A 19129-nucleotide genomic window follows, 5' to 3' on the forward strand; every position below is an offset into this window, starting at 1 on the left:
TGTGTTAACAAGGCAGGTCATTTGATGCCTTAGGTTTTTGGTGACACTTGGGAACCTTTTGCGTCTTCCATGTAGATATTTTAGACAAGCTCTAAAATTAGAGTGGACATTTAATAAAATAAAACTCGCACTTGGATGGCAAAATATATTAATTCTATTATAATATAAATAGAACAAATCAGATTCATTTATTGGGCAAGCGCTACCTTCTGAACCATCCAACTCAAATTAGATTCAATTCTGTGGCAAACAATTCATTTTCTCATTAGGCAATGAATGTTACCTTCAATAAGGCAATTCCCATTTAGCCTCTGGCCAGAGCAGCTGTCCTTAAAACAAAATTCAGAAACTTTAGCTTATGTGAAAGGCTATGACTTCCTCAGCAGGTGGTTAAAACCATCAACACTAGGGGTGCATATCAGAATAAGGGTTTTGAAGAAACCCAGCTCATTAACAGAGCTCTTGCCTTTCCATAATTATTGATCCCAGAAACTGAAATTAAAAGCGACAAGTGACTCTGTGAAGTGAAAGGTATAAAAGTTCTGAAATACTGTTCAGAATCTTCATCCTTATTTCTAGAAAGGGGAGACATTAGAGATAACAGAATATTACTGTTTTTGAGGACAGTAGGTTAAAAACAAAATTCTGTTTTTAAACTTCCAGGCTTACTGCTCACCAACCATAAAACCTTTATATTCGTTCAGATAGGGAAATTCAACTTGAAAACTCACAAAATACACAATATTTATCACCAATCCACTAATCAGTAAAGTACAATGTAACACATAAAAAAGGAATATTACTCAATATATGCACATTAATAGAAAAACATCTTTGGTAAGAAAGTTTATGGTTTTTTTCTATAAAGCATTTCCATGTTAACCATCTTTATTCAGTAAGCACAGTAAAAATACTACCAATAAATGTCTTCATGGTTTCCAGGAAAATCACTGTTTCCAGGAAAACTCCCAAGGAATACTGCACTCAGTCCTCCTTCTTGTCTGACATACTCTCATCATGGTTTTCAGGACTGACTTTATTACCCGCCCCAGGGGGAGCAGTCTGGACTTCTTTTGGTAATGAAAACACATGGCATGTCTGAAGGTCCAGGTAGCTTGTGAATATCTTAGCATATTCTGGGTGCTTCAGAGCAAAACTTTTAAATTCCTCTAGAAAAGGAAGAAAACAAATACAATAGATTCAGGTGAACCTTCTTTTGACATAATACAGAGAAATAACCTATTCTATAACTCAACTCACAAATATTGCTGTTGAATCAATACATTGTATGGCACTTCAGAGGGTAGTTTTCTTACTACCTAGTCAACCATTACTACTCCAACTTGACTAGGTAGTAGTATATATAATGACTCATTATTTGGAGCTATATCCTAGGGAAATCTGCGCAAGTGGTGCTCTGGAAGGCATGTGTGAGGATGTTCATGTCAACCTTCTTCAAAATAGGTAAAATCAAAATGAAACTACTCCAGTGTTTACCATTGGTGGAAATTAGCTAAATGAATTGTTGCATGTTCTGGACATAATGATAAATAGCAATGAAAATTCATAAACAGATATCTGATAATATTATCAATGAATCATAAAGTCATAATGTTGAGTGAAAACAGGTAGACCTGAAAGAACATGTAGTGCATGAGCCCATTTAAATAAAATTCAAAAATACAGACACAGTAGAATATAATATTTAAAGGAATATAATCTTGGGAAATGTAAAGCAGAAACTCCTTTTTTATATTTTTGTATCTTAACATATACACACACATATATATACACAGATATCTATGTATCTATCTATCTATCTGAAAGTGACACAGAGAGAGAGGATGAGGAAGAGGGAGATGGAGTGCCCCAAGTGTGGGCAGAAAAGCTGAAAGTTTTAGCAGAAAGCTAAAAGTGGGAGCAGAGGCGGGATTCAAATCCAGACACTTCAATACAGGATGTAAGCATCTGAACTGCTAGGTCAAATGTTCATTCAAATCCATGTACTTTATTTTTTTAAGTTTTCTTCTTCTTCTTCTCTTATTATTATTATCATTTTATGATACAGTTCCATAATTCATGTACTTCAAAAGAATTTCTTGTATACCCAAGAGTCTACTTTACAGAACATTAGCCTAACCAGCAACAAAATAGGTCCTAGTAATCACGTATTCAGGGCTCAGCCTCAATCACTCTTTTTAACTCTTTAGTACTGTTGTAAGAATGGAGACAGGGACTGGTGCTGTAGCACAGTAGGCTAAGCCTCAGCCTGTGGTATCGGCATTTTATATGGGTGTTCATTCCAGTCCTGGCTATTCCACTTCTGACCTAGCTTTCTGCTTATGGTCTGGGAAGCAGCAGAAGAAAACTCAAGTTCTTGATCCCCTGCATCCACTGTGGGAGACCAGAAAGAAGCTCCTGTATCCTGGCTTCAGATAGCCCAGTTCCAGCCACTGAGGCCATCTAGAGAGTAAGCCAGCAAATGAAAGACCTTCTCTCTCGCTGTCTTTCCACTCTAACTCTGCCGTTTAAATGCTAAATAAATAAATAAAAATTTTAAAATAACGAACTCAATAGATTAGGGCCTTAAGCATTCAATTACCTAAGACAGAATAGAGGTCAGCCAAAATGTCAGTAATTAAAAACAGGGAGTAAGGGATGTGTGTGACCTACTTTCTCCATCCCAGAAATATTAACAAGTTCAAACTCTTTGAACACCATAAGGAAGGGGTAATTAAAGAGGAATCTCTCTCCAGCCTGTGGGAAAGACAGGAAGAGAATCCATCAGATATCTAGGAACACATCAAAGTTAAGGCAGGAAACCACTAGCTGGACCTCTCCACAGAGATGTGTTTCTTAGGGACTACCCCATAAGACACAGAAACACTGATCCACCACTCTTCAGTGCCAGGCAGCATCACTTTACCACAAGGAGAAAGGATGACCACGGTTGGATGGCCCTGCCACTCTGCCATGAGGCCTCCATCCACACAGGCGTTGCTACCAAGGTGGTAGGAGACCACGCATGCAGATGCTTACCTAAGCACTAAACAGCAATAAATGGTTTAGTGGCTATTACCATTGGACCTTGATCCATATTCTTCAACTGGCGTAACAGCTGGGCTTACTTAACAGGCCACATAAAGAGCAGAAGGTAAAGGGCCCTCACAGAAGGAGAAGCAGACACTGGGGGCACCAAGGCATAGATTTCAAAGCCCAACTGCCTTGGTTGGAATCTAGATTATGACATTCTTTAGCTGGATGGTCTTAGGCAGTTACTCAAATTCTCTGTATTTTGGTAAAATAAATATAATCAAGACTGCTGATTAAAGAGGCTTGCTGTACAGAATAAATGAGTTAATTTATTTAACTAATGAGCTAAAGCATTCAACATGTTTAGAAGCGTACTTAGCAGCTAAGTCCTTTAGATAAGCTATTATGTACTATTATACTACTGTTACTACTATTATCATCATTACTGTTACTTCTATTTTTAATATAATTAGGTACAGAAAAGAAGCCTTTTGTCAGAGGGTCAAGTCACCCCCCTCCTAGACTGACTCAAGAGGTTAAATTGCCTACTCACCATAGGAAATAGAATCCCCATTGGCAATTTCCTTGAAGAGACCAGAAACATCCAGATCAGGCACTCCAAGGGAAGCCTGAAGGATGGTGGTGAATTCTTCCTCCGTTATGGAGCCATCCTCATCAACATCAAAGAGCTGATGGAGAAAACATATGTGACAATCAGCTTTCTGTGAGTTAGAAAGGGTCTGGAATAATCTTGGGATCAAAAACTCTTTAATAGTCATTCAAGCATCTGCTATGCTGAGGCTGGAGGTATACATTTGAAGGAAGCGTAGTTTCTGTTCTCACCACATTGACACTTTCATGATACAAAGAGACAGAATTAAAATAGGGGCTTTAAAACAATGGAAAGTCCAAGGGACCTGAGAGTCCCATGAGCACAGTGATGAGTCCTGTCCGGATAGGTCACAGAAGCCGAGATTTGAGTTGGATCTTAGAACACGAAATGATGTTCCCAGAATATACAAGGAGAGGCCTGGGGTTCATGTTAGGACACTAAGGGACAAGTGGATATCAGATCATGGTAGGTTTAGAAGGGTTTTTCCAAAAATTCATGGAAAAATGGAATAGAAAGGTAAGCTCAGGGTGGGCATTTAGCTTAACAAAGATGCCTGCATCCTACACTGGATACTTGGGCTCAATTCCTGATTCTAGCTCTCTGCCAGAACAGACCCCAGGAGGCAGCAGTGGTGGCTTACGCAACAGGATTCCTGTCACACCCCCACGGAAACCTGGGTTGAGTTCCTGGCTCCTGGCTTCTGGTTCAGCCCTAGCCTAGACCCAGTCCAGTTTAGGCCACTGTGAGTGTTTGGCACATGAACCAGTGAATGAGAGATGGGGGTGTTCTCTTCTCTCTCTGCCTTTTAAATTAAAAGGGATAACAGTAGTAAAAGAAGTTCTTTCCTCTTCCCTTGGGAGGTGTCTGGTCTCATATTTTTAAAGAAACAGTTGACTTGGTGTGGATTTTTTTTTAATCCATGCACAGTTTTTCCATCAGATACACTTTCCATGAACTTCTTAAAGTCCTCATGTAACATCTCACGTAATACGGTAAGATAACGAGCGAGGAGAGGAGGAGTGATGGCGCGTGAGATCAGCAGGCCTCTGAGGCAGCACTAAGGATCGGGTTTGGGGCAGGAGGCTGACAAGACTAGAGGCAGGAAAATCAATTCAGAGTCTGGAGTAGAGGAGCAGGCAGGATAAAAAAGACAGAATTTATGAGAACAAAAATAGGACTTACATTAGAGGAAACAAAGTGACGGAAAGGAGGAAGTCAATGATGGCTGAGGCTTTTGGTGTGGATAACTGGATGAAGGCTGGGTATATTAACAAAGAATGGGAAGTCGGAACAGTCGGTGTCAAATGAAATCAGGAACTGGATCCAGATCAGGTACATTTTTTTTTAAAAGATTTATTCATTTTATTACAAAGTCAGATATACAGAGGAGAGACAGACAGGAAGATCCTCCGTCCGATGATTCACTCCCCAAGTGAGCCGCAACGGGCCGATGCGCGCCAATCCGATGCCGGGAACCAGGAACCTCTTCCGGGTCTCCCACGCGGGTGCAGGGTCCCAATGCATTGGGCCGTCCTCAACTGCTTTCCCAGGCCACAAGCAGGGAGCTGGATGGGAAGTGGAGCTGCCGGGATTAGAACCGGCGCCCATATGGGATCCCGGGGCGTTCAAGGCGAGGACCTTAGCCGCCAGGCCACGCCGCCGGGCCCCAGATCAGGTACATTTTTGAGTGAGAGGTGCCAAGGATAACAGATTCAGGTATCAGTTTCAAAGGCTGGTGAGGTTTGGGATAAGAAACTGGTAAGCTCGATGAGGTCGTCCACTGATTGATATGGTCCATTATAAAGTCTCCGTTTGCCCCATATTTCGCTGCCAACATATAGCTGAGATGAATGATTGATCTGCTCTGTCTTCTGTCTTTTCTTGATTAGAGTTCTGAGTCCAGCAGTTCGATTGGAGCGAAACTGGCAGCGATTCATAACCGGAAAACTATTAACACCACTCGAGCACATATCTCAGAGCATGCCCCACATCCGGGACTCAGGGTGGGCGGGAAACCGGGTGGGGCTTCTCCCTCAATATCCCCCTTTACCTCAGATACATGATGGAAACAATATGGACATAATAGTCTTACCCACTTCCCTATCCCCCTGAACCTTTTTTTTTCTTTTTTTTTCTTTAACTGTAATTAACTACGTAAAGATTGTCAACAACAATACAATAAAATAGATTAAAATTAAAAAAAAAAAAAAGAAACTGGTAAGCATGGAAGCTGAGGGTGTGTCTGAGCTTATCAGGAAAAAACACAAACCCCTGGGAAGATGGGAACAAAGCACTGACAGAAGACTTGAAGCAGCAAGTAAAAACAGCATGCGTCTTGGAAACCGGCAGAGTGATTTCAGGAAAGACAAAAAGATTCTGACAGTGATAACAGGCAATAGCATAAAACAGCATAGAAGGGCAAGGCAGAAGGAGATGGTTAGCCAGATTTGGTAAATCAGAGATCCTGATGACGTCAGTAAACACAGCTTTGGGCAACCGGATGCCAGATGATAGCGCAGAACCTGGCCTTCTCTAGTGCCTTGGATCTCAAGCAATCACAGCCAGGATTCTGTCACACTTTCCATGCTGCCTTCAGAACTCTGGTGGCTCTCTCTTCTGCGGGAGTTCCTTCCACCCTGCAAACTTTATCTCTGCTTTCTCTGTCCTTTGCCACAGCTACCTACCCCAGATCACACCTCTCATTATATTCCCAATTCCCCTTACTTCTGCATCATCTCTGCTATAGAGCTCCCTGTTCTAAGCTAAACCCTACTGTCTGGCCTCTGGTAGAAAGTTCAACACCCCAATTTCCTTTAGGGAATGGCATCTCTTCACAGTACTCGTAATGAAAACATCCTGTTCTTGCTAACAAGCACCTGGCCAAAGACCATTTGGACCATACCAGACTGTGAATCATGAGCTCATGTTAATTACGAAGCCCCAAGAAAAGCCACAGGGCAGTTCCGTGTATCTGATTCTTCCCTGAAGCCTGCTCCCTAGCTTCGCAGCCAATTCCACTTCTGTGTCAGCTGACTAGAGTTTGCCTTGTTGCACACACTTGGACGATGCCAACATTTTACCTCTAAAAGGCAGAAATGAGATAAAAGACGAAGTGTCACCCAAATAAAAGGCTCTGCAAAGAATTCTAAATGGAAAAAGCTACTATAAAAAGAAAGATAAAAGTATGGAAAAGCATTCTAAAACACAAAACACCTGAAAGGAAGGGTCAAAAAAAAAACCCATGCCTTACTGAAAACAGAGCTAATTATAGTTTCAAGTCTTCCTTTTCTCTCCTCTTCCTTTCCCAAGCCAAGGTCTACACCAGCTACAAATCTCACGACTTCTCTGAAAACAATCATTACTGTGATTAAGGGTGAACTTCACTATCAGGTCTTTCATTGGTAAGCCCAAAGTGACCATTTGTCCAGTTAAACTTATAATTACATATACAATCCCAAAACAGCAACAGAAATATCTGGATTGAAATGAGTTGGCTATGTGTGTAATTTCGGTTTTTATGATTAGTGAGTCTATAAAGGCTGTAAGTTATCAACTTTGGTAAAATTCCTGGCCCTTGTCTTAGGATCATCTGCTAAGCATCAACCACTTGGGTTTTTTGTAGGTCTAACAGTTAACTCGGTTTAAGCCAATCACAAGTAAAAAAGGAGACCTTAGGAAAAAATAAAAGAACACACAGGAGTTCCCATGCCTATCCCTGGGAAGTGAGAAAGAACACTTGCAGGCAGAGAGTCTTTGTAAATAAACAGAGTTTGGGAAAATATTCGTTGAGGTCACAGTAGGCTAATCTTCAGAAACTCAGGAAGAGAAAGGTAACTGAAGGATATAAGATAGAGATGGTGCTGAGATTGCCTTTAGCTCCTAGGTTGGGTGGAAGCAAGAGACTCAAGCACTCTCAAACAATCAGATACACAGCTTGGTAAGACAAGCAGGGAAATCCATCCTCCTTGAGAGTTGCCCATCCAAGCACAGAGTTCACAAGAAGCCTTCTGTTTTAAAACCAATGAATATGGGGCCCGGTGGCGTGGCCTAGCAGCTAAAGTTCTCGCCTTGAATGCCCCGGGATCCCATATGGGCGCCGGTTCTGATCCCAGCAGCTCCGCTTCCCATCCAGCTCCCTGCTTGTGGCCTGGGAAAGCAGTCGAGGATGGCCCGATGCTTTGGGACCCTGCACCTATGTGGGAGACCCGGAGGAGGTTCCTGGTTCCTGCGGATCGGCACAACACCGGCCCTTGTGGTCACTTGGGGAGTGAATCATCGGATGGAAGATCTTCCTGTCTGTCTCTCCTCCTCTCTGTATATCTGACTTTGTAATAAAAATAAATAAATCTTTAAACAAAAAAAACAAGTCACAGCGTCATCTCCTGTCACCTAAAAAAAGTCTGACTTAAATAAACTGCTAATTTAAAAATAAATACATAAAAAATAATAAAACCAATGAATATAGCTGGTGCTATGGTTCAGTGCATAAAGCCATTGTCTGCAACACCAGCATCCTAAATGAGAGCTGATTTGCTCTGGCTGCTCCACTTCTGACTCATCTGCCTGCTAATGTACCTGGGAAATCAGAGGGAGATGGTCCAAGTCCTGGGGCCCCTAGCACCCACATCAGAGACCTGAAAGAAGTTCTTGGCTCCTGACTTTGGACTGTTCTAGCTCTGGTCTTTGTGGTCATTCGGGGAATGAATAAGCAGATGGAAGATCTCTGTTTCTTACTTTCTTCTCTGTAACTCTACCTTTCAAATAAATACATCTTAAAAACGAAACAAAGAAAGTCCATGGAGATGTGTATTCTCCTTTATTTCCATTATTACATAAACTTTTTGAGATCCTTTCATGTGTGACATTATAGGAAGGCAGAAACTGTGATGGGGTTCACCTGACACTATGGTGACAAATTAAATTCTGCTGGGAAAATACCACTTCAATTATCTGCATACAGAATGAGAAAATACAGGTAGAGTAGAATTTTCCAGACACAGGTAGATGTTGTTTATTTATAAACCATGCTAAATCACCCGCTCATCAATCTCCATACTGTTAACTAGACTTTTTGTTTAAGCAGGTACTTGTATTTTCTTCATTCTCAGTAGCAACTGCCATTGCATTATTCTCCCATATGTGCATCACAGCAAAAGCAGTAAACTAGTGCAGGAGATTCACTGATTTCCAAATAACAGAGCTAGATTCAGCACTTGTTGACGAGACAGACCAAGATGCTTTCCGTGAGCTGATACCTTGAAGGCCACCTGGATGATCTCCTCCGTGTTGGCAGGGTTGCACAAGACAGCCAGGCCGATCACATACTCGCGGAAATCGATGCTGCCATCGTTGTTCTGTAAAGGGACAGGAGGGATCAGTCAGCAGGGCTGTTCATCAGGTCACAAAGCTAGCCTCAGGTGTACCTCACTGCCATGCACTGAGCCTGTCCACTTCTCCCTGAGACGGAACAGCAAGCAAGGGGACCACAGGTTTTCCATTCAGCAGGAACTGTATTGAGAATACATGTCTTATTTAGCAATCGATACACACATTTTATCACTGACGCCATTTGGAGTGGCCCTCAGGGCACCCAGGGTGGGTTCCTGAGTTCAGTGCTGCCTTAATGGCAGGATCCAGGACCTTCATCTTCAATGAGATGGAAGCAATGATGGACTTCAACAGGCAGGATCATGGCATAATTCTACACTGGGAAAATAGGAAGGAGAGGCAGAAGCACAGCGAAATTCTCCCAGACTTAATCTGCAGTCAGTTAGGACCAACTAAAGCAAACATGGGAGACGCTGAACCCCTTGGGATACCAGGCCCCAGCAGACCCCACATTTGTAAGCCACTGGACAAGCAACATCACCGCTGCCATGCACTATGGAGACATTTTGAGCCTCAGTCAAAACGAAAGGATGGATAATTCCCCATTAGACTGACAGAATCCACCATCAGCTTTATACATTCATTACTCACCTGGTCAGGAACAGAGAGGATGACAAAAGGGGACAGAAAGCCTAAGAAAAGGAAGAAAGGGAGAGAGGGATAAGCTGGAGAGCCAGGGGAGCCTGAAGGAAGAGAGGATAGAGCTGAGGGGGAGAAGAGGAGAAAGGAAAAACAAGATTGAAAGTGCAAAGGAAGGAAACATGGGGACAGTGTTCCAGACAGCAGCTCAGCCCACTGAGACATAATGCTGGCCTCGTCATGGATTTTTGTTTGAATTCCCACTATGGACAGTTGCACAGTACTGAAGTTTCTATGGTTGCTTTATAAATAAGCATTAAAATATCCAAAAATGCAAGCAATCATTAGATGATGTGCATGTTTCAAATGCTCCTGGAAGTTTGTTGTTCTTAGATAAAGTTTCTTTAACAAAGATTTACTTTTTATTTTAAAGCCAGGGTTACAGACAGAAAGGGAGAAAGAGAGATCTTCCATTCATTGGTTCACTCCCCAGGTGGCTGGCAACAGCAATGGCTGAGCCAGACTAAAGCAGGAGCCAAGTGTTTCACCCATGTCTTCCACATGGGTGCAGGTACTCAAGGACTTTGGTCATTCTCCGTTGCTCTCCCAGGCACATTAGCAGGGAGTTGGATCTAAAGTGGAGCATCTGGGACTCAAACAGTGTCCATAAGTTATGCCAGTGTTGTAAACAGAAGCTTAACCCTCTATGCTACAACACAAGCCCCAATAAAGTTATTGTGTAAAACAATATGAGGCATTCTGAAATTTAAAAAGTATACATGGAGAGCAGGTCTTCGGTGCTGTAGATAAGTTGCTCCTTGGGACTCACATCCCGTATCAGTGCACCTGGTTTGACTCTCAACTCTTCTGCATCCAGTCCTGCTCCCTGCTTATACACAGAGGCAGCAGGTGACGCTTCAAGCACTTGGGTCCCTGCCACCCATGTGACAAAGAAATGAATATTAAAAAAAAACACTACATAACACCATTTCACATGTTCTCATCATTAAGTATTATTTTCAACAGCCTACACTGATTATACTCTGTGATGTTACAACTTAAAAATAATGGGATGGGGTTACTTGAATCAAAGGCCTTCACCTGGAGCTGGTACTATGATGCCAGCATCCTATATGGGTGGTGACTGGTGCCCTAGCTGCTCCACTGCCAATACAGCTCCCTGCTAATGTGCCTAGACAAAAAGCAAGAGATAACCCAAAATCTTTGTCTCCTGTGCCCATGTGGGAGACCTGGATGAAATTCTTGGCTCTTGGCCTTGATCATGGCCTAGTCCTAGCTATTATAGCCTTCTGGGGAATGAACCAGCAGATGAAAAATCTCTCATTCCCTCTTTCACTTCAGTTTTTAAAAGGTTATCCAACGGGGCTGGCATTGTGATGTGGCAAGCCAAGTTAATGCCTTCAATGCTGGCATCCCATATGGACACCAGATTGTGTCCCAGTTGTTCCACTACTGATCCAGCTCACTGATAATGAACTGGAAAAAGCACCAGAAAATGGTTCAAGTGTTTGAGCCCCTGGTCACCCATGTGGGAAACCCAGAAGAGGCTCCTGTTTCCTGGCTTTGGCCAGATCCAGCACTGGCTGTTGCAGGAATCTGGGGAGTGAACCAGCAGCTGGACAATCTCAACCCCTCTCTCTCTCCCTCCCTCCTTCTTTTGCTTTCTGTAGTTCTGACTTCCAAAATAATTAACTCTTTTTTAAAGGCTGTCAAATAAATATTTCTTTCTGTGCTAAAAATGTGCCTTTAAAACATTAAATATTGGAAGACAACTAAGAAATTATATCACTTGTTAGTCTATTAGTTCTATATAGTGCCAAAGGTTTGGCTACTTGGAAAAGTCCAAGGTTTGGGTTGGAGTTTTGCACTTCCACTCTGGCAACTGAGGTTATTTATACAAATGTAATACAAATGTAAGAGAGGAACTTGGTTCACTTTAGGATGTTCCCTCATGTGCCTGATGGAAGAGAATCATAGAAATAGGTAATCCCTCAGTTTAAGGAGTAAGTAAATGCTTAATACCCGACCTCCTGTGAAATGATGATCTTCATTTTTCGAAAACATGTCTTTAGAGCTGAGCTACAAAACTCTGGCTCTACTCTCCTTTCCACAGCCATCACGCAGGAAGGTTCAATTGTAAACTTAATATTCTGAGGCCTTAAATGACGTCCTGGCAGCTTCTCCCTCTCCTGGCTTCTCTCCCCCATTCATGCTTAACATATTGCTGGGCTCATTCTAGAAGAGGAAGGCTGATATTGATGTGCGGTTGCTGGCAGCAGCCTCATTCCTACTCTAACCACACCTGGGCTAAGCAGCCCATCAGACCCAAGTTAAATTACAAGTCCCTTGAGGACAGCGGTTGTATGCTCGGTGCTTGGTTCAGTTCAGAATCACATGTGTGCGGAGCTTCCTAAACATTACATAATGGCGACAATGGTGAACACAGCAGCCAAATGCCAACCCCTCCAATTTCCACTGGGAATTTCTAACAGGCAGCTGGGGGATTATCCACAGGCTGACTGTATCATGCCCATAGCTACAACTAGTCAAAAGAGAAAGCAAGTACTTATTTGTAAGCTCAGGGGGACCCTTCAATGTAGCCTTAGTTGAAGGGATGTGTTAACCACTTGGGAAAACAGAAATAGCAGGCTGGTGAACTGTGCACTTGCAAATGCAGCCTCACCCACTGAGCCCATTCACACTGGCACATTAGACTCAGTTTGCTCATGAAAACCATAGTCAAACCATGGGCTCTATACTGGAAAGGCACCAGGGCAGGGACTTGGGGTTCCTTTGGATTTTTTCCTGCAGGAGAGTGCTACACTGAATTTTCTGTTAGGCCAGAGTTTCTGGAAGACAGATTTGACAAATCCTGGGGTGTGTGTGTGTGTGTGTGTGTGTGGTGGTGGTGTGGGCAGAGGTGGATCTGGATTATTCCCCTATTTTAGAGCAGGCAATGGTGGGGGGTTGTGGGTTAAGCCACTGCCTGTAATGACATCCTTTATGGATGCTGTCATGTCCCAGATGCTCCACTTTTGAGCAAGCTCTCGGCTAATGGATGGTGAAAGCAGCAGCAGATAGCCAAAGTGTTTGGGCCCATGCCATCCACGTGGGAGACCTGGATGAAGTTCCTGGCTTTGGTCTGGCCCAGTTCTGGCCGTTGGGGCCATCTGGGAAGTGAACCAGCAGTTGAAAGATCTCACTCACTCTAACTCTGTGTCTTCTTCTTTAACTCTTGACTTTCGAATAAATACATCATAAATCAATCAAGCAAACAGCAAAGGCTATCATCAGAATCACCTCGGAGCTTCAAGACTTTCTCTCTGGGCTCTGCCTTTGTTAGCAGTCTCACTGTCCAAATTATTCGGAGTGGAACCAAGGCATTTGGACTGCTGAAGAGCTCATTTACTGATCACCAAATAAAAGTCACCAAAGTAAAGAGTTGCTTTATATTACCCTGGACTGATTGCCATTTATGTCTTTTTGATCTTTCTGTTTCCTATCTACTCACAGTTTCCAAAGATGAGCACAAGAATGTTCCTAGCTGTAAGGCAGGACAAGATATGACAAGAGCTGGCTGACACCAGCTGGGCATGCCTGAGTTTGCAGGAAGTATGTGTGAGGGCAGCAGTTTTGAACTAAGGATATACCCTCATATGTCTCAAATGCCTTTGAACCCCCCTCCACACACACGTATATCAAAGCAAAACAAAATTACAAAATGCTTATTTTTACTAGAGAAACAGAATCAAAGAGTTCTAGAAATTTAAATAGTTACTCCACAATTGTTTTAAAATGCTGTCCTCATACAAAAAGTGCTTTATTTCACATTTCTAAACCTGTCTCTATATATCTAAAACATTCTTTATAGAAAGCACTTTTTCTTTTTTTCTTTTTTTACATGATGGAAAGACCAGAGGTGAAATTATGAGAAAAACGGACTTTGAATCTCTCTCTTCACCCTCTTACAGGGAAAAACTTATCTTCTGAGTGTTTTCTTAATTTATTCCAATGCTTAAAACAAAACAAAGAAATGATAACATTTTTATTCATGGAGTTCACAATCTTTACATCTATGACTTTAGAACCCTGCACCCCCTCCCATCACATATGTAAATAAATCTAGTATCTCAGAAAGAGGACGTACTAACCATTCAGCACAACTTTTATGAGAAAAAAGAGTTTTTTAATTAAAAGCAGTAGCAGGTGGCCCACAATCTGAAATCTGCACGGATGTGACAGAGTTCGCCAGAAAGTGACAGCTGCGGTGTGGACGGAGCATCCTTGTTCTCTGGGAGGTTCTCAACTTTGCAGTCACCACTTCAGGAATACATAGTCAGCTGCAGCCACTCTTCCACAGACACCTGGATCAGACCATCGGCATCTCTATCCAGCGACTTGAAGGCACGAAACATGCCGTCCAGGCGGACAAGGCAGCTGATGAAGTTGTTAAAATCCATACTGCCATCCTCATCAGTGTAGCGGCGCACGATCATTTCGTGGATCTGCTCGTTCAGCTGGAAGCCTGCTGCCTGCACAGCCTGCCGCAGCTGGGAACCACGCAGACACCCAGAGCTATCCTTGTCGTACTGCTTATACACACACTGCCACTTCTTAATGTTGTTCCACAGGTACTTGAATTCTTCAAAGCCCAGCTTCCCGTTCGTGTCACTGTCCATGACAGACACAATGCTCCGGCACGTGTCAAGGCTGAAGCTGTCTGTCTTCAGGGTCTCCTTGTGTTTAGAGACGACTTTGTTGAGAATATTCATCAGGTCGGTGGCACCCACCTCCAGGTCTGGACCGGCCAGTTGCTCAAACTGTCGCCGAAATCGCCTCTCTTCTTCGCTTTCATGGGCCTCCACATGGGTGAAGTGCTTCTGCGGGGGAGGTGGTTCTGGAGTATACTGAGCTGCTGCAGCTTCACTGATAAAATTCACAATCCCTCCGACTATCCGGCCAATATTACCTCCACCTCCACCCCCGCCTCCGCCTCCACCTCCACCCCTGCCCCCACCACCTCGCTGACCACCTCCACCAAGAAGACCTCCCAGGGCTCCTCCAAGACCTCGATCTGCCCCTTCCAGAAAGGCCTTTGCAAGAAACATGCTTTCAGTCCAGCAGGCAAGGGCAAAAGCTGCAGAGGTCTTGGAAATGGTGTGTGAGGAGAACCCAATGCAGTCCAAGCAGCTGCATGTGGAAGAACTGGCTTTTCTGCACCCGCTTACACCACCCCACGCCCCAAGAGGTGAGGCTTTGCTTCCAGCTCAGGGCGCCTGAACTCCACCAGGTCCTAGCACCTGCCATGTTTTGGGGGCCTCAACAAAATTGCTCTGTACACTTCTAGGATAATGATCCTATATCACAGTATGTGCAGGTATGAAATATTAGAATAACACTCTAAACACTAAAAACACAACACTATACATATCTGACACTGGTTTCTTGGTGCAAATTTCCTAATAGGAGAAGATGAGTAACTCCAGAAAATCATTCATTCATTCAAAAATCAGAAAGACAGAGACAGGATTTTCCATCTATTGGTTCATTTTACAAATATCCACAACAGCCATAGCTAAATCAGGTCACAACAAGGATACCAGAGCTCAGTCTAGGTCTTCCCTTAGCGATCCATTCAGGGACTCACTTGACCCATCACCTGCTGCTTCCCCGGATGCCCAACAAGAAGGCTGGACTTTGAGGTAGAGCTGGGATTTGAACGCAGGCACTCTCATATTGGAGACAGGTATCCCAAGCAGTGTTTTAAATGCGCCAAATGCCTGCCTCAGTGTTCAAGTAGATAGCCGCCTTCATTAAGTTTATTCTTAAATATTTTATTCTTTTTAATAAAATTGTAACAGAATTGTTATCTCAATTTTTGTTTCAGGTTGTACATAGAGATGCAACTGGTTTCGTGTGTTGATTTTATATCCTGCAACTCTGCTAAGTTCAACTACTAGTTCTATTAAGTTGGTTTGTGTGTCTCTCTGTGTGTAATCTTAGGGTTTCCAATAAATGTGATCATGGCATCTTGCTTTTCAATTTGTATTCCTTTTACTTCTCTCTCTTACTTCAGTATTCTGGCTAGGGGGCTTCTGGCACTATGTTGAACAGAGACAATGAAAGCCAACATCCTCATCTTGTTCCTCATCTTACAAGAAAAACTTTGCCTTTACCACTGAGTACGATATTAGCTATGGCTTTTCCTAGATGGTGTTTATTATGTTGGGGCACTTTCCTTCTGTCTCTAGTTTGCTGAGTGTTATTATAAAAGGGTACTAAATTTTGCCAAATGTTTGTTCTACACCAGTTGAAGTGATCATGTGACTTTTTCCCTTCATTCTAATAATGTGGTGTATTACACTGATGGTTTTTCACATAGTGAGCCATCCTCGCATTACAAAAATAAATGCCACGTGATCTTGCTATATAATCCTTCTTTTTACTAATGAAAGTTTTATTTATTGGAAAGACATAAAGTGGGATGGGGGAGGAGAATGAGTTGGTTTCTATTCATTTGTTCACTTGCTAAGTGCCTGCATGGTTGAGCTAAGTTAGGAGCAAACGCAGCAGCTAGAAACGCAATCTAGCTCTCCCATCTGCATGACAGGAAGGATCTCAATTATTTGAGGCATTACCACTGCTCAGGGTCTGTGTTAGCAATCTGGCTCTCTGGAGTCAGAAGCCAGAGTTGGGGATTAAACCCAGGATCCTTTATGTGGGATGCAGGCATCTTAACCACTAGGCTAACTGAACACTCCTTATATAATGTGCTGTTAAATTTTGTTTGCCAGTATATTATTCAAGATTTGGCATCAGTATTCAGTTTTCTTACATTATCTTTATCTGATTTTGGTAGCAGGGTAAAGCTGACCTCACAGAATGAGTTGGGAAGTGTTTCCTCTTCTTCAGTGTTTTGGAAGTTTGAGAAAGGCTGTTGTGAATTCTTTAAGTGCCTGATAGAATTCTCCCATGAAGCCATTTGGTCCTGGGCATTTCTTTGTTGGGAGATCCTGGCTCTCCTTGTTAGATCAGAATTTTTCATTTCTTTATGATTAGGACTCAGCAGACACAGTATTTCTGTGAACTGGTCCATTTCATCTATGTATCCAATTTGCTTACATATAATTGTCCATGATATTCACTTATACTCTTTTTTATTTCTATACAGTTGTGATCTATGTCTCCTCTTTTATTTCTGTTTTATGTGTCTGGCTTTTCCCCCTTGCACATTACATTTGTGAGATTTGATTTTATATTTTTAGTTATTGCCTTCAGATCATTCTATAACAGTCACCCCAGAGAATACTTTGAGACGCCCTACCCTGGTTCTAGGTTAGGTCAGAGCACAGGTTCTCAAGAAGTCTCAGAAAGTTCCATTAGTGATATCGGAAAAAGGTGGCTCAAACTTAATAGCATATCATACCACCTAGTACTTGGAGTTTCGACTTCAAATAAATAATGATAATAACAGTATCTTCTATGATATTATTGTTGATGATAATAATATCTTCTATGATGTTGTTCTATTCTATAATACTATTGATAATGATAAAATAGTATCTCTGTGTCTACTCCAGTGATTTAATATGATTATTATATACCAAAATTTGAACTCAGTGAGTAAGACATAACATGAAGACAACAGGATGATTGTACCCAAGAATCCAGGAGATCCATAGAGAATCAGTTGTAATTTTAATCTGAAACCTGTGTTCACATTCCTACTAATAACTTATTATATTGATATATAATATGCTTTGGTTTTTAGGTTCTATAGAATTCCTCTGGAAGCTCTTAAAGTATTCACAACAGAGAAAGAACAAGTGAGAGGCACGAATCTAGTTATTCCAGATCCCATGGCTAATGCGCTGCATGGTATTTCAAGCCAGTACGGAAGCCCAAAGGGGGAGTACTGATTTCTGCTGAAGCAAACAGAAGCAGAACACTGACTTGTAGAAGAGATTGCTGACTATAGTCTGAGTAGGAGTCTCCAGCTGCACCAGGGGTTTAAAGGGATAACAGGATAAAAACAGAGGCGCCAATGGATAGAAAGTAGTCATGAGATAGTGGGTAGTATACTGGGGTGCATTTCTACTGCTGCAAATGAAGGGAACTGAGAAATGAGTAGGAGGGACCCTGCCTAGAAAGACCCATGCGGCAGAATCCTCATACAATAGTGTAGCAATTGCCAGGGGTTCCAATGGGATACCACAAGAGAGTAGATGCAAAATTACTTTGGAAACTGGGCAATCCTAGAGTTAGTGAATGACTTTCCTGGCTGTAGTTAGGGAGAGCATAGTAATGAACGGACTTGGCTCCATTTAATGATGCTGGTGTGGTGTCATGCCTCCTATCACGCCCAGTGGTTCGTAAAAACCTCTGTAGTGACTGATTTCATTTCTTGTGGGCACAATGAAATGGCCTCTTTGAATACAGAAGGACAAACATTTTCTGGAGCCACACAGGAAAAAAGCTCACAAAAAGATGGTCTTGATTTCACAGGAACACAGCAAGCCATCTGGCCTTAGATTTAAACCCATCCATACAGGCTGCTCCCAGAGCAAAATGGCATAGGCCTTGTTTTTCTAATATTGAGAGTTAACTTGATAGCATCCACTGTCATATGAAATGTGCTTCCTTCTGCCCATCTGAAGCGGTTTATTCGCTGCAGTTTAAATCCAATTGCTCTCACTTATTTTCTGTGAAGATGAAGAACATTTGGCTAAGAGTTTCTCATAAGCCATCATAGAACAAAAGGCTGTCATTAGATTAAGAAGTCATTTTTTTTTCTAGAATATTTAATTCCCTCTGGCTATCTATTAGAACATTAATAGCAGCCTTAGTTCCCGTTTAGGAGAACTCTGCTGTACAGACCTGAGAAAAAAGGGTGAGTGAAGAGGCCACATCTGATGGAAAGTTTAGCCTCAATTCACTGGGAGGAGAAAAGAGCTGCTGAATTTAAAAGTAAACAATGACACGGGAAATACTACCAGTAATATTACTCATAATAACCCCAAAGTAGAAGCAACCTACATGTCCACCAACTGGTGGAGACAGAAATAAAATGCAGTATACTGAGATAAAGGAAACGCTTCATGTGGAATGAATTACTAACGTGTGCTACACTAATACAATGTTTAAAGTTGGATGCAACTTTAAACATTATATGAGGTGAAAGAGCCCGGGAATAAAAGCCCATAGATTGAATGATCCTAATTGTATGAAATGTCCAGAAAAGGAAATTCTTGAGTCAATCTGGGTGAGTTATATAATAAGTAAAAATCTGTGTCAAGGGCCCGGCGGCGTGGCCTAGTGGCTAAAGTCCTCGCCTTGAACGCCCCGGGGATCCCATATGGGCGCCGGTTCTAATCCCAGCGGCTCCACTTCCCATCCAGCTCCCTGCTTGTGGCCTGGGAAAGCAGTTGAGGACGGCCCAATGCATTGGGACCCTGCACCCGCGTGGGAGACCTGGAAGAGGTTCCTGGTTCCTGG

The 19129-nt window shown here is 42.5% G+C and overlaps 2 protein-coding genes across 2 annotated transcripts in view; both read right to left on the reverse strand.

Moving 5' to 3' along the window:
* Positions 1-225: 225 nt before the first annotated feature.
* The window catches only part of LPCAT2 (lysophosphatidylcholine acyltransferase 2), a 61979-nt gene continuing 43075 nt past the window's right edge, over positions 226-19129 (reverse strand). Inside the window, exons 12-14 of the mRNA XM_058675166.1 lie at positions 8902-9000; positions 3587-3722; positions 226-1169 (exon numbers count right to left, since the gene is read on the reverse strand). Of these exons, the coding sequence (XP_058531149.1) occupies positions 985-1169; positions 3587-3722; positions 8902-9000 (420 nt within the window). The 3' untranslated portion in view covers positions 226-984. The remainder of the gene's footprint in view (positions 1170-3586; positions 3723-8901; positions 9001-19129) is intronic.
* Positions 13426-15067, reverse strand: CAPNS2 (calpain small subunit 2). Its single transcript, XM_058675167.1, has one exon. The coding sequence runs from the start codon at positions 14740-14742 to the stop codon at positions 13957-13959; it is 786 nt and encodes a 261-aa protein (XP_058531150.1). The 5' UTR covers positions 14743-15067; the 3' UTR covers positions 13426-13956.

This window comes from Ochotona princeps, chromosome 16 (genome assembly GCF_030435755.1).
Source record: "Ochotona princeps isolate mOchPri1 chromosome 16, mOchPri1.hap1, whole genome shotgun sequence".
Lineage (NCBI taxonomy): Eukaryota > Metazoa > Chordata > Mammalia > Lagomorpha > Ochotonidae > Ochotona > Ochotona princeps.